Genomic DNA, 25,298 nt, shown 5'->3' on the forward strand with positions numbered 1-25,298 from the left:
CATCCAAACTGAGCCCTTCCATCACTCCAAGGTAAGTGTCAATGGAGCAATGCTACACTGAGCATTGTTTTTCCTTCCTAAAAGGCACCAACTTCTTTCCCTTTCTAGGATCTGCTACAAAAAGATTTAGTAGCTATGGTGCCACCTGATGTTTTTCCAGGGAATTGCATTAGGTCAGGAGATTTTTTTTTTTTTTTCCTGCATTATATTTTGTCCTGAATCACCCCATCTACTAATTAATTACTACTAATTACTAATTGCTACTAATTACTTTTTTTCTAGTAGACATTTTTTCCTCTTGTTCTCATTTATCTCCAGCTAATAGGCTTTCAAAGGGCATGACCTTCCCACTCAAGTCACACAATTTAAAAGTTGTAGATGCCACCTACAAAAAAGCCACCCTTTCTCTCCTCCTGGCTTCCAGGCTCAAGGACCCCGACAATGACTTCATTACCTACACCTTGCACAGACATCAGGAGCTCCTGTGGGACAGACCCAGCCAGCAGCCAGCATGGACACATTACAATTCCAGCTTATTAATTCTCCTGAGTATGGCTCAGGAGATGAAAAAAATAAATGGATTAAAAGCACATTCATTATCTTCACTGAGCTGTGGGATGAAATACTTATTTTGGAAATAATGATTCCAGGTAGGAAGGCAGTAAAAAATAGGGTCCTTGAGAAGTGAGTGTTTCATTACCCAATTTCTCAAATGTGAGCACTTAGTGCTTTTTCATTATCATACATTATTACAGTTCTATAAAAATCATTCCCAGGAAATCTGTACCAAAGTTTGAAGCCTTTCAAAGTGAGCTAGAAGGCTCCATTTAGAAGACTTGTCACTAGAGAAATTATACTTTCAACCGTAAGCATTAAGATTTACTCCCGCTGCGCCACACACTCAGCCCTTATCAGCCCCGTGTGAGCGTGGCTGCGATGGCAGGTCGTAGGCTCCTCTCCTCTTGTACAAGCTTCCAAAGACAGCCACGTTTTCCGAACGCTTATGACGTCTCTGTTTCTCAGTTGGGAAATCTGATGCCCAGAAAGTTTAAGTAGAATCACTTTAAGGGAAAACAAGTGAGGCAAAGATAGTGCTGGCTGAGTGGGGGTTGGGGTAGGGGTGCCCCATCTAATCTGGATTTTCAACTCACCATTTCTCACTCTGTGCACAGCAGGGTTGGGTAGCATCTCCCTCACCTGTGCTCGGTCTCGAGTGCTCCACTATCTTCACTGGGATCCAGATCTGCATGCGAAAGCATGCGCCTACTTGCTCTACAATCTGCAGATCACACACACACACACACACACACACACACACACACTTGAGAGGTTTTTGACACCTAATATTCTGTCAAAGGAGTCAGGGAAATGCCACAGCTTATTGGCAGCCTCAGGAATTTCCCAGTGCCTCAGACAACCGTTCAGTTCCTGAGCTGTAAAATGTCACCAACTGAGACAGAAGTAAGACCCCACACAGTCGCACTGGATGACGGTGATGCTTTTATATGTGTCTAGACCTGGGCAGCTATAAGTGTTTCACAAGGTCACTCTGCAGACATTCCTGGCACAGCACTTTTCAAACTCTAATGCAAATAAAGATCACCTGGAGATTTGTTAAAATGCAGAGTCTGATCCTATAGGTCTGGGGCAGGCAGCTCTAGAGTCTATTTATTTCTCAGAAGCAGGGATAAGGTTGATTCTGCTGCTCTGAGGACCATTCTTCGAATAGCGAAGCTCTAGAGCACAGTTTGGAAACGACAGACCTGAGCACTGAAGAGCCCAGAGCCAGGAGCACCTCACCCATGATGCGGCTCACATGGAGCATTAACCAGCTTAAGATATTTCCTATGTTACTGTTGTATGAACACATATAATTACGGTGTGAACCATACATGAAAAAACCTCTGTAGAACATGTTCTGAAAGAGCCCAGATAAGGAGTGAAGCAAGATTTACTCACGGGAGAAGCGGGCAAGTGGTCTAGCATTCTTGTCTCCAGCTTCATTTGCAACTGAAAAACAAGGCAGAGAATGCAATTAAGAACAAGGCAGATGTGTCCACAGAACATGCCCAGGCTACTGCTGATCTTCTGGATGATTTGACATTAAGCTGTGTTTGAGTCTTAAAGTAGATAAAAGTAACTTTACCTTTTCTGGAATTCCAGTGCTGCTTTCAACACCTAAACGAGGTCAAAGTCTCAGTCATTGTGTTTAGAACATTTGAATAAGGCTAGAGAAGACCAAATCAACACTGAGTCTAATATGCCTAAAGAGGTGAACTGGCTTGCATCTACTTAGCAAGAGGCACAAGCACGACATTTCCATAAAAGTGCACATCCTTCTGCCCCAGGCTGACCCCGATGAGGTTGGCCTTGCACACACACACACACCAAGATTCTGAAATGAGTCCAGGGTTTTCTAGCCAAGACAACAATTGCATAAGATAATGACAAACTTGGACTTTTTTAAGAAGAATATTAAAGTTAGATGATAACAAACAGGATAGGTCCTAAAGGAGAATTTACAGAATTGCTCAGAGAACAGCTCTAAAAAGCCTTGGGTGTAAAGCTTCTAAGAAAGGCAGTTTGCTTCCTCAGATGACCTTTCTATAATTCATCATCTATACATGGGTTCACAATCAATATCCCCTATAATTTATGAACCCATCTTTGCTGGTAAAGTAAGAAATCAGTTATTAGGTAGAAACACAAATTTTGCACACTGTAAATATCACTTTTGATTCCCTTGAAAATGATACCTTCCTTGACTGTTTTGTGTACACACGGAAGACAGACATAAATATTTGTGAATATTTACTTGAATGAACACCCAAAGTAATCAACAGGAAAAACATGTTCATTTTTAGCTCAGAAGAAACATTCAGTCCACAGACAGAATGGAGGAGATTGCTACTTAATTGTGACAGTGTAGGAATCATGACTATAAACAAAAGAAAAATTAATTTCTTGAACTTACTACATGATTTTATAACAAATGAGTCAAAAATATCTTTCACACTCCCTGAGAAATAAGCATTTTAAGCTTCTGCACACTTAGACAATTTTTAAAAGTTAATGTATTCAATCTCTATCTCTTTTTTCTTCCTGGCATTAGGGTCCTCCCCCATGGGATCTCCGGTCTTTGTATATTATGAACAAGGCATTACTCTAGAAGGCCTGCAGGGGGAGCTCCTGCCATCTCCCACATCACAGCATTTCAAAACAGAAGGAAGTTGAATAGGGTCTGTGCAAAATACATAAAACCAAAGTTGATTGACAGAGAGAGAGACAAACAGACAGACACAGAGGGAGAGAGAGAGAGAAAGAAAGAAGAAAGGAAGAAAGGAAGAAAGGAAGAAAGGAAGAAAGGGAGAAAGGGAGAAAGGAGGGAAGTAAGGAAGATAGGAAGGAAGGAAGGAAGGGAGAGAGGGAGGGAGGGAGGGAGGGAGGAAGGAAGGAAAGGAAGGTAGGAGAAAAAGCAGAAGAATGAGTCAGTAAGTTATGGATGCAAATTTCTGAATTCAAATTGCTTCCCTTTTACACATCATAGATCTCTAAAAATGAAAATAGAACAGTTAGGTTTGTTTTTCTCCACCCAGCCCCAGGCCTTTGCTTGCAAAAACTGATAGACTGACTTAATGCAGGGAGTACACGGGCCACTACAGTGTCTGAGTTGTAAGCAGCATGAGTCAGGGAGACTTCTCCGAAGTCTGTGGCTCCACCAGGATCTTAAAGGCTGGGTAAGGATTGGCCAGGTGAAAAATTGGGAAGGGTGTTCCCGGGACGGGGGTAAATGCAGCAGTAGGGAGGAGGGGACAGTGTGTGAAGGGAGGCTTTGGGGATGGCCAATTAGAGCGTGCTAATGGGCACTGAACTCCGGGAAATATAGTTCCCAGAGTTTAGAACTGTATTCTGCACCTTGAAGTGTTCACATTCTCCCAGGACCACTACTTTACACTCAGCCCCAGACCTCCTGCCTCACCACCCAACTAAAGGATGGGAATTGCTAGCGCAGATCCATGTCACACCAGCACAGGTAGGAATCCAGGTCTGGGGTCGGGGGCACAAGGAGAGCTATTGTAAGGTCCACTATGTGTGTCATTTTCCTACACACAGATCTGATACCACTCCCCTGCTAAAAAGTCTCAAGTAATAGAGTAATGTCCCAACAACTGCAAGACCCAATGCAGCTCGCCTGCCCTAGAACCCAAGGGCTCCCTCACTCCATTTTATTTTTCCAATTCTATGTTGGTCAGCTTTCCATCACCACAACAAATATCTGAGATAATTTGAAAAAAATTTCATTTTGCCACATGGTCTGGAGTTTCAAGTCCATGGCCATTGCTTTTAGGCTTCTGTAGTGGGTGTCTGATGGCAATGGTGGGGAGTAGTTGGTGAAGCAAAACTGCTCACCTCATGGCTAGGAAGCAAAAGAGAGAGTAAGAAGGGGGCCAGGGACCCACACTCCACTTCATGAGCAGGGCTCCAGTGACCTGAAGACCTGCCATGGTCCCACCTCTAAAGATTCCCATGCTCTCCCAACAGCACTGCTCTGGGTCAAAGCTTTAACACATGGGGCTTTGAGGGACACTCAGTATCCAAACTCTAGAAACTATATTTCCCAGAGCACAATTCAGTGTCCATTAATAAGCACTCACTGGCCATCCACAAACACTCCTTCTCACACTGTCCCCTCCGCCCTGCTACTTCAGTTACCTCCATTCTGGCGACACCCTTCCCAATTTTTCACCTGGGTAATCCTTACACATCCTTTAAGATCCTGGTGGAGCCACAGATCAGAAAAATCTCCCTGACTCATGCTACTTACCTCTCTGCCCATATAACTGACTCTCCTTCCAGATCTGCAGTTCTCAAACTTCAGCAGGCATTAGAACCACAAGGAAGGTTTTCCAAAATGAAGACTGGAGGGTCTGTTAAAATACATGTTCTGACTCATTTGGGTCTCATGAGTACTGAATTTCTGGCAAGTTCCCTGGTGATGTTGTGATGTTACTCTCAGGATTAAATTTTGAGAACCATTTTTCTAAACTATAAGCTATGCCATCCAAGGCAAGGATCATAATACCTGCCCACCTTTGTATCTCTATTCTTTTGCGCAGTGACTGCCCACAGAACAGTGCCTGCAGTCAGTGTTTTTAGAGCTGAAGCAGACCAAATACATGAAAATGCCCACAAGTGGCTTTGTTGACCAAAAACATGAGACTGACTTTCACAGAGAGCCCCAGGCGTGTTTCATATGGCCCCACAATGCTTTTAATTTTAAAAAAATTAGTTGTCTGCATTTTTTAAAGTTAAGAGATTTCAATTATAAATATATATTTCCAACTTCTTTAGAATATCTGGGGAGACAGTAACAAGAGGCTCCCAGCCTACAGAACAGCAGTGGGGGCTGGGGATATAGCTCAGTGGCATGAGTGCCTGCCTGACAAGCACAAGGTCCTGAGTTCAATTCCTAGTAACAAAAAAAGAAAGAGGGAGGAAGGAAGGGAGGGAGAGAGACAGAGACAGAGAGAGAGACAGAAAGAAAGAGAGAGAAGAGAAGAGAAGAGAAGAGAAGAGAAGAGAAGAGAAGAGAAAAGAAAAAAGAAATGAACAGAACAGAACAGCAATGGGAAGACACACTGGGATGCCCATCCATGAGTGACTCCATCTTCCCCATGTTCAAGATGCAGCACTTTGATGACTATTGCTGAACTTTTATCCTCTCTGCATGCAGAAGGGAAGTTCAAATGATAAAAACTCAGCAGAGACCTGCACTACAAGAAGTCACTGTAGCCAGATTTGCAAAGCCCTTTCATCCCCAGCCTATAACTTTCCAGACACATCTGATGGCCCACCAGCAGGACAACCTCCCAACACTCCTATTTGCCTTGTATTTTTAAAAAGCATACAACTAGCTTTAACAATGAAGTGGATGTTCCATTTTTAAGGCACATTAGATCTTTTTTTTTTTTTTTTGTTTTTTCTCCAGTACCGGGAACCAAACTCACAACCTTGCACTTGCCAGGCAGGCGCTTTGCTGCTGAGCTAAATCCCCAGCCCCACGTTAGATCTTATTAAAATGACTATGTAGATTTATAGAAAGTTGTCCATGCCATAGGAATGGCACAAAACACAAAGGTTGCAGATCATGGAATGGTGCAGCCACGGGTTTCACCCAGTCTTGACATATATACAAGAATGAGGGATTTAACGGTGCCTCTCCATCCAAGTTTACCTAGGTGTGATTAGTTAAGAAACGGATTTGAAGATATGATAATACAGATTCACTGGTCTCAGATCCACCAAAGGAAAATTTCCACAAGTGGAGACAGAACTCTAGACTCTAAACAAGTGCCTCAGAAGTCATTTAGATAATCTAATGTCTGAGAAGCAGCGACCTAAATGATGTGTTATTGGTATAGTTGTATGTCTGCTGAGCACTTTTCCTCCCAGAATTACCCAGAAAAAGTTTCCAAGAACGTGCCACGGAGATCATGGAACTGAGAAGGGAAGTTAACTCAGAGCAGTGAGTATCCTAACCCCGGACAAGCAAGGGGCTGCTGATGTCCCAGCCAAGCCACAATTGATTCAGGCCATCAGAAAGGACAGGGAAGAGTGTGGGAAGGATGAGCAGCCAAACCGTCGTGTGGTGGCCTGGGCAGGTGCACACTGCTTTGTAACCAAAGCTAGTACCCAAACACTTCCACCCTTGTTTTGAAAGCCCTGACACCTGGGTGATCATAAACGCAGCTGAAATTCTGAGTGCCAGGGAAACACACAGTGTGCAGCATGCCCAGAGCAGAGCTGGCCTCCTGTGAGGAAAGCTGTTGAATGTGCTGGTGGCTGCTGCTTTGCCACAAGCTCTGGGTCTGGCTCAGAAACCCTCTGCAGGTGAGTTCTTTCAGGGAGCCTGGTGGCTAGAATGTCAGGCACAATGGACCTCCCTAGAGAAGAGAAGATTAGAATGAGGTTCCAGGCACTTTCTCTAGTTACTGAGAGGAGATAAAGCTCAGAATTGCTCATTGATGTCTCACCTCACCTCACCCTGCCTTCAACTTACAAAGAACAAACAACAGCAGGGAAACAGGTTATAATACTGGGGAGAAAGAGACCAAGTCCAAAATAGCATTTAACTATCTTTGCTTCTAAGTAAGGTTTTCTGTGACCACCTACTAGGGTCACAGCCCCCGAATCCCTCTTCCTGGCATTATTCCTCTCTATAGCACTTATCACCTAGATTTTATTTGTGGGATTTATTGCTTTTCTCCTTTCATTTCATTGTAAACCCCACAAAACATAGACTCTCCACCAATTAAAAAAATTGCTGTATCCCATGCCTAAATGCCTGGAGTACAATATTTATTAAGTGAATCAATGATCTGTATCCTAACAATATATCAGGCCAAGTGTGACTGTGGCCAAGAATACCTGGAAGAGAACAGGAAAAGGGCATTTGAATGACATTAATATCCCATGGGTGTCCAAATGTACTCTAAGGATCCATTTACCTGTTCAAAGATATTTTGGCACAAGTTCATGTAACTTTTTTGGCTATTGGTACATATGTGTAATACATGCTTATATTCTTTATGAGAATTTGGTACATGTACATGACCTGTTCAAAAATACTAATCAGGCACTGAAAAAGTTGCAAATACCAGTTAAATGTGCACCCCTTCACTCCTAATGATGGTACTTGCTTTCACATTACATATGACTGTTACTCCCACTTAACATATAGGAGTTCAGAAACAGGTTGGATAATTTTTCCAAGACCATAAAATTGTATGGCTGAACCTCAATTTAAGGCCAAGGGTGTCTAAATACAAAATCTATGTCTTTCTTCTCAGCCTCTTTGCCTTCAAGGAGAGCAGATAGATGAAATACAATTTCTTAGCCTCTTTGCCTTCAAGGAAAGCAGATAGATGAAATACAGTTGCACCTATAGGGGGTCCAGTCTGAGCCTGACCCTCTCACCTGTGTGTGCCCTTATCCACAATGAGAGATAAGTACCAACCTAAAGAAAATGGGTAGGTCACCTGCCTGGTGCTTGGCACCTGGCATAAACCCAGGAAACTGTCAGTAGTAGAAAAAGGCTCTTTGGTGAAATGGCTAAGGGGATCAGGACTCATAGAAATAGAATCCAGAAGAGGAGCTTTTTACATAGGGAAGAACTTCATTGCCATGTTCATTCAAGAGTACCAGTTACCAGGCATCTTCCTAACCCCAGTAAGTCTTCCATAGTTAGAACAGAGTAACATGAGAATAGACCATAACTGACCATGTAGTTTAAAAGCCTTTGGAACTGGTTTGTGTGAGAAGTTTGCAAAGCTTTGGAGATGTGGGTTAGAGAAGCCCTACTACACTATAAACAGAGCCTGCTGGGTGATTCTGGTCGAGCACAGAAGACCAGAATGCTGATGAGAATGCAGACAGTAAAGGCCAGCCTCAGGAGGTTTCAGTACTTGAACTAGAGTCCATGTTTCGCACTCTGGAAGAAAATTTGTCTACATCTTTCCCATGTCCTGAAACTTTGCAGGAGACTGCGATTATGGGGGATAGATCAATTAATCTAGTGGAGGAAATTTCAAGACAGCCTAATTTAAAGGTATTGCTTGCTGCTTTTAGTCAGATTTATAGTGGGCAGAAGGCAGAGCTGAAATACTCTTAAAGACTTAAATTTTGGCCTAAAAGGAATCATACATAATTTTGGGGATATGCAGCTGTTAAAGAAATTAGCATCACTAGAAAGAAACCAAGTACCCTGTCCAGGGGCAAGAAGAAAGATGCCTTGGAGGTATCTGAGGAATTAGCAAGGTCCCACCTATTGCAGGGTCAATGGTGCAAAAGTGTCAACCTTTAAATGGATGCCCTTGAGACCACACTGTAAGTGAAATAAATCAGACACACGTGTATATATCACATTGTCTCCCTGGTAGGACAAACTGAAAGAGTGAATAAGGACCAAAAGGTATAATAGATATTGTGAAACAGGAAGAAACTGTTCAAAAGGAAATAGGAATTAGGGAGGGGAAGGGGGAAAGGAAGGAAGAGAAAAGGAAAATAAATGATAAAAGAAGAATAAATGGAAACAAAGTTAGGTAAATAAGGAGGGGAAGAGGGGTTGAAGGGAGAGAAAGGGATTGGGGAAAAAAGAGTAATGAAGATATATCATAGACAGATACAAATTCCCTATGATGAATATGATCATTATGTATATCTAAATTGTACCAATAAACTTAATTTTTAAAAAAGTGTCAACCTTTCTATTCAGAAGAGATTCCTGCTGGAGAAGGACTGCCTAGTGAGTTGGTTCCCCCAGAATTCATTTCACTGTATTTAGCCATCCAAGCTCTCAGAAGTTGTTGCAACCATGGTCCAAGTGGGCCTGATCAGTGTTTCCACTAACAGGCATGATGATACTGGTTATAGTCTGTGTGATACTGGTTTTTACTGGCATTCAGAATGCAAGAGGTGTGGGGTCAGACAGGGTTTCACCCAGATTTCAAAGGAAAGCCTTGGAGAATAGCCAAGAGGACCGTACATAAAGTTGTGGGAAGGAAAGAAGAGGAAGGGAGAGGGGATGTAAGACCGGGTAATGGGAGCATGAATATGATCAAAAGACACTGTACACAATGAACTCCTCAAACATGTGAAAGCAGGAGGGAGCGGGAGAAAGGGAGTGATGGAAGGGAAATGATTAAAGTGTGTTATGTGCACGTACAGATCTGTCAAAATAAAACCCATTAATCTGAATAAGCAATATGTACCAATAAAAATGTGGGAAAAAATAAAGAAAAGCTGAGAAGCCAAAAGAAGGAACACAGTCCTACTTTTTGAAAGAAAACCAAGAAATTACTTCAGTATTATAGAAAAGGTTCTATGCTACACAGTGGCAAATACAATTTCATACTCTGTCGTATAAAATGGTCCTTTGAAGTATACACCTCTTATATCTACAATTACATTTTTAAACCACCAGCACAGAAAGGAAGGTCCAAAACAAGCCCTTGAAATCCAACAATTCCATCTAACTCTTCAGAAATTGAATACTAAAGATTCTCCTTTGATTTTAGTTTTGATTATTAATGTAAACTTATCTCAACTGGAAAACAAATTTTATTTCAAATGAATACATAGGCAAAAAAAAACCATAAGTGTCCTTCAAAGAATGTTTTAAAAGCTTTTCTTCAGTTATGTTATATACCAATCTGCCAGAACGAAGCCCATTAATCTGTATAATCAATAAAAACAGAAAAAAAGAATCAAATCCACCTTAGCATAAATCACTACAACTCACAATAACAGCTTCCAGGAGGCAGGTCCTACTCTGCCAGGTGAAGAGAGGGTCACTGCAAGATCAAGTGGCTTGTGGGAGATGAGAACAAGGCAAAGCTGCTGAGCCAGAATGCCTTCCACATCTTCAGCTTCTAGCCTTGTATTCCCGGAGGAGGGAAAGTAACCCCTCTCTCTAACTCCAGTGCCATTATCTGTCAAGGGTGAAGCAAAAGGTTTAGCTTCCTTTGCTTCCTTTGATTTGATAAATATTGATGCTCGACAAGCCTGGGGTCTGTTGTAGGCATGAACATGTATAACTGTGATTGAGGATGACTGAATGAGAATGACTGAATCTAGTGCTTCTGATGCCTGGGCTGAGCTTGGCAAGATGTGTCTATGAAACATGACCACAGCCTGCCATGGGGTGGGGCATGATGCACAAGTGGGAAAACCCCTGCCAGGTTATAGGGAACATAAAATACTGTGGCCATAAAATGGATAATTCACAAAAATAATTGAGTTAATGAAATATTTACATAAAATATATTAGTTGGGTTGCTCAAAATATAAGATATTATATAATACAATAATTAAGCATTGTTCACTTGTTACCTGAATTGAAACAATTAGTAATGGCAGGTCTGGAAACTGAATCCAGTACCACCTTATTACAGAGCCATAAAAATATTATGTCTATCACATGTCTAATAACTAAGTCTTAGTATTATTTAATGAGCTCATGGCTACACAATCCAGACCTGGCAGGAGAGCCTCTCTCCCCTCCACTGAGCCTCAAGTTGGTGGTGTCACAGTGGATTGCCCTGCGCTCTCCTGCTCCTCAGGGAACAGAGCTCAACTATTCAGATGAAATTTGTGACCATAAACATGAAAGGTATCACCACTCTCCATCCTGTTCCTCTCCCTTTATCAATGCTCAGCATTACCTCATCCTGCCTTACAGGACAATTTGGCTGTCAACTTAGAATCAGGCTCTTGTATCAAAGAAAATAAAACCAATTTGTAGGGCTGATAATGTGACAGACTGGAATGGTGCACCTTCCAGGTCCCTGTCTCCTCGATAAGTGGGCAATCCCTGCAGAAGGCAAGACTCACCCTGAAGAGTCAGTATGGCTTGCCAGCTCACTTGGCCCAGGGTGTGATGAAATACGAGGTGAAAACCGCAGAAGTCTTTGCCATCTCAGAAGGCAGCTTGAAAAACATATTTCTTTTATTTATTTTTCTTATTTGCAGGAATTTGGGTCATATGGAAAGGCTTGTCTAATCCATTTCTTTCTCGCCTGGTCTGATTTTATATGTTTGCTTATTTATCTACATCCTACCTTATTCCATAAATTATATTTTGTTTTGCTCTATGCATATGCACCAATCCTTTATCAAATAAAATGAAATCTTAATGAAAAGTAAAATTTACTTATTTCAATCACATCTTTGTTCCAAGTTTCATGTTGATGCTCATAGCTCTGTTACTCAGATCCAACAATCAATTACCACCCTCTACTAACACCCCTCAAGCCCCCTCCAATGGTGCTGGACATGAGGCTGGACATGACCAGGAACCCAGCTGAAACCCATAGACCAGCCAATGAGCTTCTTTCAAGTTGCTCATATTATTGAGTTGTTGCCATACAAAGGTGTCTAGTATTTCTGATGAAACCACCTGGCAAGGCTACCAGTCCTTGACCTTTATGAACTGAGGCCTTGCTGGGGAAACATAGTATTAATGCATGAGACAATCCTAACTATTGAATGCTGCATGGAGGTTCCTTGTTCACAAAAGGTAGAGGTCCTTGTAGCCTAGAATGAGTGGCACTAGAAGGCTTCTAGCAAGACAAGAATTGGCGAAATTTAGAGAACTAAAGAGTGTGTCCTGGAAAAGGAAATGGATGTGGCACATTCTAGGGCCAGGAGCAGACCAAACAATTGTACTATAAATTTCTCACTTTGACAGGCTGGGAAAGCTTTTCATTGTGGGAGAGGGGAGAAGATGTTATGGTTTGACTATGTCCCCACAAATTTACATGTTGAAAGCTTAACCCATTGCATCAGTGTGAAGGTGGTTTGGGGCCTAATAAGAGACTGAGCCATGAAGGTAAAGTTCTCCTGACTGTTGTGACAGGCCAGCTAGACTGTCAACTTGATTGGTTTAGAAGCCACCAAGGGGATTAGCAAAACATGCTTCTGGGTATGTCGAGGTCACTCATGGAGGTGCAGCCTTTGGTACTACAGTTGGGCCCTCACCCCTTCCTCTTTGGTGTTGTCCCCTGCTCTGCTTTCCAGCCACCATGAACTAAGCAGCTTTGCTCCACCACACCTTTCTGCCATAATATTTCTGCCTTGGAGCCAGCTGACCATGGACTAAATGCCATGAAAACAAGAGTGAATAAGCCATTTCTTCCTTTAAAATGCAGGTGTCAGAGCTTTTGTTCAGCAACAGAAAAGCGGACAATACAACTGAATTGAGGTTAAATTGGTTGGTCGTTAGGAAGATGAGGCCAGCTCTCACGCTCCCTCTCATGTATACTCACTTGCTTGCCTATAGTGTTAAGATCCAGCACAAAGGCCCTCACCAGATGCTGGGACCACACTCAAGACAAAGGATAGCGTGCAGGTCCTGATCCATACAAAAGGGACTCTTTACTACAACTGCCTTCTTTCTATTTCAGCCTACAAACATCTACAGATGGGAAAGTGAATTCATCTGAGAGTAGATGTGTCTGAACATGTTCTAAATTCAGGTGCTAGTACATCAGTCCCCTGTGGGGTATCTCTTCAAAACACTGCCTCCTTACATGGACCTCAGCTCTTCCTAGTGGTAATGGTCAGGGTATCTCCATCTAGTCCTGGTAGCTGACACCCTGGAGGAAAGGTCTGATTTCCTTTCCTCCTGAGAGCCCTCTGATTCATATCGGTAAGCCTTCTCTTCTCCAACTGACAAGCATAGTTCCTTCCCCATTTGGCAAAAATATTTCATTCCTTTACCCACAAAATTCAAGTTATTTAAGCCACTGCTCAAAGATAAAAATATGTTTTATTTCAAATGTGCCTTGGCAACCCATTACTAAATGCCTTCTCATTTCTGCACTTTGAGCTAATCCAAGGGTCTAACTTCCTCAGTCAAATCTCTTTTCCCATGAGAATCTCAGGAGCAGTGATGGGCACCTGGGAATTGTCCTCTGCATTGTACACCCAGGAGCCATCCAAATAAGCATTATGCAGAAGGTTTCTGCGCAAATTAGCACATTTCAGAATTGACTGTGCACAGGGGTCACCTTGGGGTCTTGTTCAAATGCAGGTCCTAGCCAGTTACGGTGGTGCATGTGTGTAATCCCAGGAGGATCTCAAGTTCAAGGCCAGCCTGAGCAACTTAGTGAGACTGTGTCACAAAAATTTTTAAAAAACCAGAACCAAAAACAAGAAAACACCCTGGTTCTTTCTCAGTGATGATGGGAAGGTGTGCTGTAGTTGAGATTCTGCATTTCTAGCAAGCTCCCAAGTGGTCCTGATACTTTGGCCCAGGGGTCACACTTTGGATCATGGGTGTGAAAGGACATGTGCCTACTTCCAAAGGGAAAAGCCAAGTGCACTTTCTGAGAAAAGCACTCTCTGGAAAGCCCTGGGTGGTTTTGAACTTACATGCTATAGAATTCAGTGTTTGTTCCTCTTGGTTTATTTCAGCAATTCTGTGAGAGAACTTTAAAACCCAAAGGTTTCAAATGATAGATATTGAGGGTATGTGCAGGTGAGAAGGACTGTCCAAGGCAGCGCGCGCGCGCGAGAGAGAGAGAGAGAGAGAGAGAGAGAGAGAGAGAGAGAGAGAGAGACTGTTTCACCCCTTCACAACATCCTCAGATTTAAGATAGGAACTCAGGACTGAACTTGGGCTGCTTAATTTCAAAGATTTTGATTCCAGCTCCTTGTAATCATGGAAACACACACACACACACACACACACACACACACACACACAGAGTAGTGTACACAGGTCCCAAAAATCAGCTCAGGCATGCACTGCCAGCACTGCCATGTCCAGAAGCATAAATCATCGCATCATTACCAACTGGCTGCAGGCTGAACAGATCAAAATGAATCAAATAAATATAACTAAGCATAGAGCAGCATGCCCTCAGGCCAGGACTTGAATGCCCACTGGCCTGAGCTCCCCTAGGCAGAGCCACATCTTCTCACATTCTCCCTCCAGCTTCATACAGGCTCTGGCATATATGAGCTGCTAAGTACAGGGCCACAGAACAAGATGAAACCTAGTCAGGAAATCACAGAGGACCCCGAAAGAGACTGGTCATGCTGCCAGAACTCTCCTCCTCTCTTCCTAAACCAAAGAGCTTTTCTGTGGGACAGTTAAAGGCTTGCCCTTAGCTTGGCATTTAATCTTCTAGACCAGATGGTGGTTTGGGGACCATCCGAGGATCACAAACTGGAGGCAGGTGTTTGGCTTGGCAAGCAGGGTGTTTAAAAATAAATGACCTGAATTCACATGGGAACCGTTCCCCAGGGTCACAGGAATCCTTGTCGCTCACACCAGACGTGCTTCATTCCAGCTGCCAAGGAGACCCCCACAGGAACATGTGGCAGGACTGTCACAACACACATGTCACAGCAGGACTGTCTGCATCTCCCAGGAACCTGCCCCCCACCGGGGCTTATCATTTCTGTAAATGGGACCCTTCTGTATCCTCCGCCCTCCTGACCAGAGTTGACCAGACAATCTGCGACACTGCTTCACTTCTGTTCTTTCCTCCATGGGTAAATCTTAAAGCTTCACCTCTAAAATACACACCAACTCCTACCATTCCTTCAGGCTCCCCTCCCGAAACTCTGGCCCCAGCACCCACAAGCCTGGGCTTTTTAAAAGGTCCATAGACCACATCACCTCATCACTTCAACACTTGTGCTGAGCCCTGATGGCTGCCTCCAATCCTCTGCCGATTAGGCTTCATTTCCTTGTCCCGCTAGCACTAGCCACAGGGCTACCATTCTATCTGCCAAATGTACTCCTTTTCCACCTGCTTTTCCTGCTTGGTGTGCTGGGCTCCTGGCATGGATTCTGGGGCAGCAGCTGTCCTGACAGATTCCAGTCTAAGTGCTGCTGCACGTGTGCTAGTTCAAGTACTCCTCCTCACAGTCCTGGGAAGCAGGGCCATCCCTGCTTTACAGATGTGGTAACTGAGGCACACAGAGTTTAGGTGACCTTCTCAAGGCCACACAGTGAGTAAATCACCAATCTGGATTAATATCTGTGTGGTCTAAACCCAAGGCCTGGCTCCTGTTACCTTGCCTCTAAGAGTTCTTGGGGCAAGCCTCCTTCTTGCCTTTTAGGATTCAACTCAAAAAGCACAACCCTGGAGAGGACTTCCCTGACCACACTCTGTCTCAAGCACCTGTAAGGATCTGGAATTACCCTTTTATTTGTTTACATATTTCTCTATCACAAATACTGTGGTTTTATATAAAATTAGGTCATAATTGCAACACAAGAGGATATATGCTTCCTGAAGGCAACTTGCAGCAGTCTTATTCTCTGTATCTCTAGAATTCAGAACAGTATCTGGCACAAAATCCCCCTCTAAAGACATTAACCAAGCTACTGTAGAGTGTATTTCACTGCCTGGTCCCTGAAGACAGTTGAGTTTTTAGTGCTCCATCTGACCCTGGTCTATAATATTCTGCAGGATCCCATAGCCTGTTAAAGGAGACAGTAATGCCTGGATGACAAATCTCTACATAGCACAGCTCCAATCAGCCCTCCAGCCTTGCCCCCCACTGCTGCCCCCTCCCTACACATACCTGCACGCCCGCCACACCGAGCCGTTGTCTGTGCATGCCAAGTCAGACCCTGTGCCCTTGTTGGTGCCCTTTAACCTTCATTCCACCTCCACTTTTCCTAAGTAGAAACACCTGCTGCTCCCATCCCTCAGCACCTGGGGTCTGTGCAACGTGTAGCAATTCTGAGGGCTTCAGAGTCAAATGGAACTGACTTAGAACCTGGATCCTCTACCATGTTAACAAAACTCTGAGTTTCTTCCTCTTATGTAAAATTAGGTCATAAATACTACCTCTTGGGGTTGTCAGCATGAGGGAAAAACACATGAAACCCTCAGCAGCATCTTAGCACATGATCAGGATGAGATGCTCTTTAAAGATAGATATCGGTGGTGATATTATTAATAGCAATTTCTTAAATGGTACATGTCTCATGACAGTAAGGACAACTTTCTTAACCTCCTTTGTGTCTTCACTGAGCATGCACATGACACACGGATCTCATAAACATCTACTGCAGAAATGGGTAAAGAATCTCCTTGGATTCTGGCTCCAGAAGCCTCCAGGATTCCAGGAAGTCCAAACCCAGCTCTGTTTCTTTTGTTTTACTATTAACAAGGAAGAAACTGAGAAGTGAATGTTCAGCACCTTTGATTTTATGCAGAACAATTAGGAGAATCCTGGGGCCTGGGAGAACCCAACTCTGGTCTCTCTGGTACATTGGGGAGTACAAGTCAGAGATGAGAGCCTTCCCAGGAACCTGGGCCTCTGGCTGAACCTTCAGGGATCAACTTTACTATTTTTTCCAAAAATCTATCAAAATCTACCACTATGCAAACTCATCATCACTGATCTCCACAGCAGACAGCTCTTCATCACATACGGGGAACCCAGCTGCACTGGTTAGGCATCAACAGTGTCCTCACCGAGAAGATACATTCCAGCTCAAGAATGTGAGGGGTGAGGAGGCAGCCGCAGCCTCTGCAATGCACGTTAGCATGTTATAAACCTGCTTGGGACAGCCTGGTACATTTTTTTCTCCATCTTCTTTTGTGAAAGTTTTTACATAGATCCATCTTTTTCTTCAAAGCATTCAGCTTCCCCCCACCCACCAGACACACATACGTATACACGCTCACGGCTCCTGAATGCCTGTGGCGCTTTTCATTTTCTCTATCACACAGTACTTCTATTAATGAGCTTACTGTTCAATGGCTAAAAAGTCTAATAAGTGCTATAGAGACAAGTCCAGAGCCCCTCACACAGTGCAGCTATAGGGCTATATGTGTCAGACCAGGGTTGGAATAGGACTCTGAGGAAACTGAATTTAAGGTCACAATGAGCTTTCCAAAAACATCCCACCTATCAGTCCCCAAGGGCTGCAGTCCCTCAAGTCACCTCTGCGTAGAGTTTTGCCCAAGGGGACTGGTGTAAAGGGCAAGGACAAGAACATATACAGCCGATGGAAACCATTTTCACCCCCACTCTGGCAGCTGGCTGCTAGCAACACTGTGTTATGAGAATTACTTCTACTTGTGTGACTGTGGGCCCCGATGTCCCTCGTTGTTTATCACACACAGTCCAGCGGAGCTTGGGATTTAGAATTCCAGGGCCTGGCTTTGAGTCCTCCCGACCCCATTCTGCCTCCCTGGCCCTGACTTCCTCACTCAGCATCTTCGGGTCTGAGCTGCTTCTCCTGTCAGATGTTATGAACAGGGCCTGTCCTGCAATCCACAGTGCAGCTGGTTTTAAGGAAGGTCTCAGTGAGCTAATTTATAAGAAAAGTAATTTATGAGAAAGTACTCTGTGAGCTACAAAGTGGAAAGAGCACCAACAGGACTTCACTGTCACATGTGGAATTTTTATGGCAACAAATGCAGAAATTGTAACTTTTTCTTCCCCTTTATCTTAAGGTTTTATATAAATAACCTAACAGCAGGTGTGATTAGCATATTGTAGAGAAGTGTGGCCAGGTAAGAAGATGAAGAAGGCCTGAGCTGTCAGTGGGATAGTTAGATAAGGTCCCCATGAGGAGCTCTGAGCTGAGACCCACACAATTTGCGGGCACCAGAGAAAAGCAATGCAGGCTGAGGGAGTGGCAAGAACTAAGTCCCTGAGGTGTAACCCGATGGATAGGAGACAGAACGACAGAACGCACTGCAGTGCCAGCACAGAGCAAGCACGTAGTAAGCAGGAGCTACTGTGATACTGGCTGTCATCCTCAGTGCTGCCTAGTTATACTCATCAATGCGCCAAAGCCAAGGAAACTCAATATATTGCAGCATATGTTAGCTAGGGCTCCTTCAGACCACAGTTTTCAAGTTGAATCTTTAGTTCTCAGACTCTTTTAATGCTGTTATAGAAAAGAGCCCGGAGTGGGCTGAGGTCATGAAGAACAAGTCCAGGAGATCAGCGAAGTCACTCCATTTCCTCAATTTCATCTGCCTTCTTCTGCTCCCCAAACATACCTTCTCATGAAAGATTTCCACGGTGTCAGCTCACACACCTGAGCCCAGAGTGTGTGCCCTGCTCTGGCTGGGACTAGGGCCCCTGACCTGCAACAAGGTGAGACCTCTCTCCAGAGAGACTCACCGTCTCGGGGAGGGAATATAAGTAGATTAAAAATTGATAAAAAGAAAATAAGTTGAAGATGTGTCAGGTGGTTATCAGCACAAAGTTCTGTGAAAGGAGAGGAGCAAATGTTCTCAGGAAGCCCCCTGGACTCCCAAGCAGAGTACACGAGGTCTCCTCCTTCTACTTTCTCATTGTATCACGGGTACCCATCGTACCTTCCTTCCCTTCCTCGCACTTAGGAAAACTGTAACTGAATGAAGATTTGTGGCTGAGTTGTTGCACAGCTGTTTCCCTGGCAGACCATGGGCTCTGTGAGGGAGGAACTTACATTGTTCACACCCATGTTCCTGACACCTATCACACCTCTAGCATACGGCAGGGCCATGGAGACTCCAGAGGCAAAAGAATGTTACCGAACAGACCCCGTGCCTGTTCCAGTGCTGCTGTCAGAAAAGTGGTGCGGCTCCTCTGCCAGAGGCCACAGAGACCTCCACTGGGCTCCCCAGTGCCAGACTTAGTGGGTGACCCAGGTGGGACAGGGCCAGGTATGAACTCTCTATCCATGGGGAGGGCTCCCCAGGGTCACCCCTCTGCCAGGCAAGAACTCCTCCCAGCCAGGGTTACTCTTCCTTTCTGGTCTCGGATCTCCTGGGCCTCCCCACTGCCTCACAACTGTGACGCCACTCTGTGCCTCAGATGATCAACTCTGTCCCTGGGGCTCCCCTTGCACCCTGCAGGACAAGCAGAGAGAACGTTCCAAGGCAGCTTGGCATGAACTCCCGCGACAGTGGCAGAAGCTGGCATGGGCTACAGGACAGTTTCCAATATTTAAGCCCTCCATGGGAACACCAGATCACCTCACACTGCTCCTTTGGACAAGAGAGGCACTTTGACCCTGTCGCACCCCAAGAAGAGAGCTGCTGAAAAGGGATAAGAAACTCAATTCCAGAGCAACTACTGTTTGAGCCCTGGGCTTTCCCCACATATCTCTCTCACCACCACTATCCTGTGAGAGAAGCATCATCATCTTTTTCCTGAGGAGAAAATGGAAATCTGAAGAGTCAAGCAACTTGCTAAAGGACACAGACAGCTACTGTGTACAGTTGGACAGGTTGTACAGTATGTGACTCTATACAGCACAAGTCACATCACACTCACAACAGGAATGTGTATTTGCCATGACAATCTTCAGGAGAAAGTGATTCATAAGAGGCACCATCTAATCTGCACAAGGCACATGTGGGTCAGCTATGATTCTACAAGTGTACCCGGCTGATTGGACCCTGGCGGTCCCATGTCTGATTCCGAAGCTTTCTACCAAAACCCCCCAGCTTGGGATAACTCCAAACATTTGCTATATCAAAATCTTCACAATTAGATAGACAGAGATGGAATCACACCACTTGGGCCAATGCAGTCAGAAAAGATGTGCCATTCAGTAATCTACCTCCAAACCTTTCCTTTGCTTTGGAGGGCTGCGAGGCCCAGACAGCAGTGAGCTGCCCAAGATGACACCGCTGTGGCACAGCAGACTCGCATCCTGCGCAACTGAAAGCAAGCCCAGCCTTGACATAAACCTGCACCGAAACAACCTGAGACTATGAAAGCCAGGTTAACCAGGCTGATGGCCTCAACCGTTTTTTGCAATAGAATCACTTTTTCTTATAGTAGAAGCAATGGATGAAGGGTCCTGGGGACAGTGTACCATCTGTCCCCTGACAACTTTGGGGTTGAAGAGAAAGGGGGAGCTGAAAGAGCCACAGCTCAGAAGCTTCTCCAGAACAGGAGAGGAGAGCATTCCTCTGAAGGCCCACCAGGTCCTGGGGGGAAACAGTTGCTAAGTGGAAGCTTCTAAACTGCCCAGGAGACTCTCAGACAATCAGCATCCACTGTGACGGGAGGACTCCGACCCCGCATAGGCCTCCCTGGGAGCCGTGAAAGCCATGGTGACAGCTCCCAAAGGGCCGCTCAGTTCTGTCTGGGTTCCAGCCAGGGTAGCAGGAGCCAAGGGAGAGAGAATGTAGGAAGGAAATCCGAGCACTTCATTTGCTGTTCTGTGGAAGATGCCAATTAAAATGCTTCGCCTCTTTGAAGCTGCCCATCAGCCATGTTCCTGCTGCACAGCCTCCTCCATGGCCCCCTTTGAGCCCCAAATGGCCCAGCTTTCTTTCTGAACAACAAGCCTCAAGCTGTCCCAAGTTAGAGGGCTGAAGACTCTTGAGACCCACAGAGTCCCTTCTGAACACCGAACCTGAAGGAGGCAGAGTGACAGCCCTGAAATAATCACTCACCTTGTCTTTGTCTCAACACCATTTATGAGATCTCATTTCAGTGACCCCTGAACATGGTCACTGCAGACTCCCATGAACGTAGTCCTGACATTTCTGAGACGCCAACCCACAGATAGTTAGGAGCCATGTGGGGAGCAGATGCAGGATGCCAGACTTCAGGGCTTTACGTGGCACACAACTCAGGCAGTATTGGCTACTACATTCTCTGCAAAGCAATGCTAGAAGAAGCTTTCACGCAGCTCCTGGAAGGAGGGCCTGGTTCATTACTAACAGCTCCCTGTGGGGTCTTGTGCTCTAGAAGAGCTCCACTACACTTGGAGTCCAGTTTTTGTAAGGCAGAAAAACCAGCTTCACGGGAGCTAAACATACAAGGATAATTATTTAAGAGAAAATCACCCTGAAAAGCATCTGGAGATTTTCAATCTTTTCATGGTGTTACTAATGAATTGTAGTCCCATTTTGCAGGTGAGTAAGGTGAATATTCAACATGGAGACCACAATAGGAGTCACTGCTACTCAAAATGTTCTCCAGAGCACAAAAGAAATTATTGGTGTCACACTCAACCCCAAATATACGACAGAGAACTGATTAGCTCAGAGGATCTGCAGAGTATGCTGGGAAGATGTTCATGAGTTCAGCATGACTGACAGAACAGGGCAGCATGCCAGCATAACACACACACACACACACACACACACACACACTTAAACCTTCACACGTATTAACAATGTGTTCATAGTGAACTACAGAAAACTTGATGGCAATAAATTTTTAAAACAGTTGAAATAGGGCTGGGGATATAGCTCAGCAGCACAAGTGCCTACTTGGCAAGCATGAGGTCCTGAGTTCAATTCCCAGTACAAAAAAAAAAAAATCCAGTTGAGATAAACAAACTCCTTTAAAAAGGTAACACCACAATAGACTCAAGAAGACATAGTAGAAATATCTGAATAGAACTTGTAACACTAAAGGAATTAAATCTGTAGTAATACGATGATACACAAAGGAAAAAATACAAGGCAACACCTGCTCCACTCCTGAGAGTCAATCCCCATCAAACATTCAAGGAATAGGTCGATCAAGGGATATACAACTACCGGAGAAGCCGAATACAACTACCACTGTCTTTCAACAGTGAAAAGGACAATACATGAAAAGAAAATGATTATGCATAGATAAAATAATAGTAAATAAAATGTTAGCAAACAGAATGCAAAATGTATCTTGTGTTGTACAGTTTAAACACGTCATTTATCATAGACAAGTATGAATATTACTACAGAATCTATTAATCTTATAACGTAGGATACTAAAAGATTATAGAGGAATACAAAAGATTACTTCCCCTATCTCTCCCACTGACTCTCACTGCAGTCCTACTGACTGCAGCTACAAAACCCGACAGATTCCAGGGAACACATATTTTAGGATACTGCAAACAGCAGAAAGGATATTAGGGGAAAAGGCTATCCTGAAAGGAGGGCCTGGTTCATCACCAACAGCTCCCTGTGGGGCCTATTCAAAGCGCACCAAACTAGTGGCAAGCATTTCGTTCTTTCCTCTCATGTACTCTATTCTTTCCTCTAAGTAGACATGAGCAGGACTAGGAGGGCTCTCAGTGAATGCTTCCAGCTGTATGCACAAGAGCAGAAAACAGATCTCCTAATGCTGAGATTGAGGAAAATCTGTGTACATCATTTTTTTCTTGTGTCTGTTCTCTCGTGCCCCAGCACTCTGTATCCCACATCAACATCTCCAACCAGAGGAGCTGCAGTCCCAAGAGAGGAATAAACTTCCACTGCATTTTTCTGTGTGTGTATCCTCAGCCCCCTTGGCCTGGGATTTAGGCACAGTTTTGGAAAGTGAGTGGTACAGAAACTTAACTAAGGTTCTAACCTTCTTCCCAGAAATCTAAACGGAGAGCTACGGGGACCTAAAAAAGTGTAAGGGATGCTGTGAAACAGGGATATGCAGGAAAGTAAACTAATCAGTAAAGTGATATGAATTCTGAGCTCACTTCTAAGCAACACATAAGTAAATCTGAATCTAAGCATCATACCAAAGACGTCAAGAACTGAGCTAATAGATCACAATCTATTTGAAAACAAAATTAACTTTCTAGTTACAACCCACAGAGGACTGAACAAAAATTTTAATCTATACCCAATTGGGTTAAGTGACTGTCAAAACAAAAATATCAATAAATCCTCTATATATTTTAAACAACACCCAAAATTTCATCAAACCACCTTTTAAATGTTCAGGACAAAATTTAAAATACTTTGAAAATAAAAAACTGGGAAAATCATTGTTAACATATATGGGAAAGATAATTAACAGACATCAATGTTATGGTGATACACTTGTTAGACTTAGATGAAAAAGACTTTAAAGCAGCTATTATAAAAATTCTCCTAAAATGGACAATCTTAAAGTGAATGGAAGGATAGAAAATCTCAGTAAACACTAGCAGTAAAATAAAACAGACAAACTATATTTTTTCAGACAACCTAAAAGTATATAAAAAAGAAGAAAAATAAAAGAAACAAACAAAAATAAATAATAAATTGATACACCTAAATCCAAACATTACAATGTTATATTGAATTTAAATAGTCTAAATACGTCAATTAAAAGACATTGACTGTCAGACACAACTTAAAATGATCCAGTCATATTAGGTTTACAAGAAAGTTGTCTCAAATATAATACTATAGGAAAGTTAAAAGTGAATAGATAAGAAAAAACACACCATGTAAACATAATCAGAAAAAAAAGCAAGAGTGGCTATTTAATAGCAGACAAAGTAGACTTAAGAAAAAAGAAAATTACCAGGAATGAACAAAGACATTACATAATAATAAAAGGGTTAATTCACAAGTAAGATAAAACAAGCCTAAATCTGGAAAGACGGGGCTTTAAAATATGGGCATGAAAACTAAAAGAAGTGAAAGAAACAAGTAACTTTGTAATTTTAGTGGGAGATTTCAGTATCAGCTCTTACTAATCCATAAAATTGGTAGCAAGAAAATTAGCAGGGTGACAGAGCTCAGCCAATTGAATATAACTGACATTTATACAACACTATGCAGAAACAGACTAGAACATTCATCAAGATACATCAAACCAAGGGTCACAAAGCAAACTTTACCAAAACTTTAGAAACTTCAAAGTATCCCAAGTATGCTGTCTGAGCAAAATTATATTAAACTGACAGTCAATAACAAAGGTAAGAAAAATCTCTAATCACTTGAAAATTAAACAAAACACCTATAAATAGTCACGAGTCAATGAGGAGACATGAAGGCAAATAATAAAACATTTTGAGCTGATTGGAAATGAAAATAAAAGTCACCCAAATTTATGGGATGCAACTAAAGCATTGCTTTAGAAATACCAAAAATTTCTAATTTAGAAAATAAAATTCAAAACAAGAAGAAATAATCTTAGTCACCTAAAAACAGAAGGAAACTTTCTCAACATGATAAAGAATATCTATCAGATAACTAGAGCAAGCACTCTTCTTAGTTGTGCAAAATGAGGATTCCCTTCAAAGTCAGGAATGAAATAAAGATAGCCAATATTGCCACTTCTGTTTAACCAGTAATCTTAACCAGCAGAGGTTATCACCTAGGAAACACAAGAGAATCCACAGAGGAATGACTAGAATTAATATGAGAGTTAAGCAAAGCTGTGGATCTAAGGTTAATAACAAAAATTTCTATTGTATTCCTTTACACTAGCAATGGTCAATTAGAAACTAACTTTTCAAATGAAATCTTCTACAATGATAATAAAAAATTCACAAAATGCCCAGGAATAATTTTGGTTAAAACATCAAGATCATTGCAAAGAAAATTATAGAATTTTATTGAGAGATATTGAAGAAGGCCAAATCTTTACCATGTTCATGAACTGGAAGACAGCAGTATAAAGACTTCAGTTCTTTCCAAAATAAGGAATGTATTTTAACTGAATAGGTATTTGTGAAGCATTTAGAATAGTGCCTGCCATGTAATAAGTGATATGTAACTGTTGTTGAATAAATAAATCAAAATTCTAACAAAGTTTTTCACAGAACTTGACAAGCTTGTTCTAAAATTTGTAAGGCAGAACAATGGTCCAAAAATAGCCAAAGCAATCTTGAAGAACAAAGGTGGGAGGAAAGATAATGCTTATTGTATCAGGTATTAGTACTTAATTATGAAACCATTAAGACATGTTTTTGTTGGCCCAGGAATAGACACATAGACTAATGAAATCAAATAAAGATCTCTGAAATATTTGCCATGTGAAAACACAATATACAACAGAAAAAGCCTGACAAATTAGCAAGTGCTAGAACAGTTTTTTAG

General features: G+C 42.9%; 1 protein-coding gene across 1 annotated transcript in view; it reads right to left on the bottom strand.

Annotated features, from left to right (window-relative positions):
- Pde1c (phosphodiesterase 1C, calmodulin-dependent 70kDa) overlaps positions 1–25,298 on the bottom strand; it is a gene marked incomplete in the record, with an annotated part of 467,041 nt that overhangs the window by 380,711 nt on the left and 61,032 nt on the right. Inside the window, 1 exon segment of the mRNA XM_013510635.1 lies at positions 1,960–2,010. Coding sequence (XP_013366089.1) covers positions 1,960–2,010 — 51 coding nt within the window.

The sequence above is a fragment of the Chinchilla lanigera genome, unplaced genomic scaffold, assembly GCF_000276665.1.
Source record: "Chinchilla lanigera isolate Chin_1 unplaced genomic scaffold, ChiLan1.0 scaffold00009, whole genome shotgun sequence".
Taxonomy (NCBI): domain Eukaryota; kingdom Metazoa; phylum Chordata; class Mammalia; order Rodentia; family Chinchillidae; genus Chinchilla; species Chinchilla lanigera.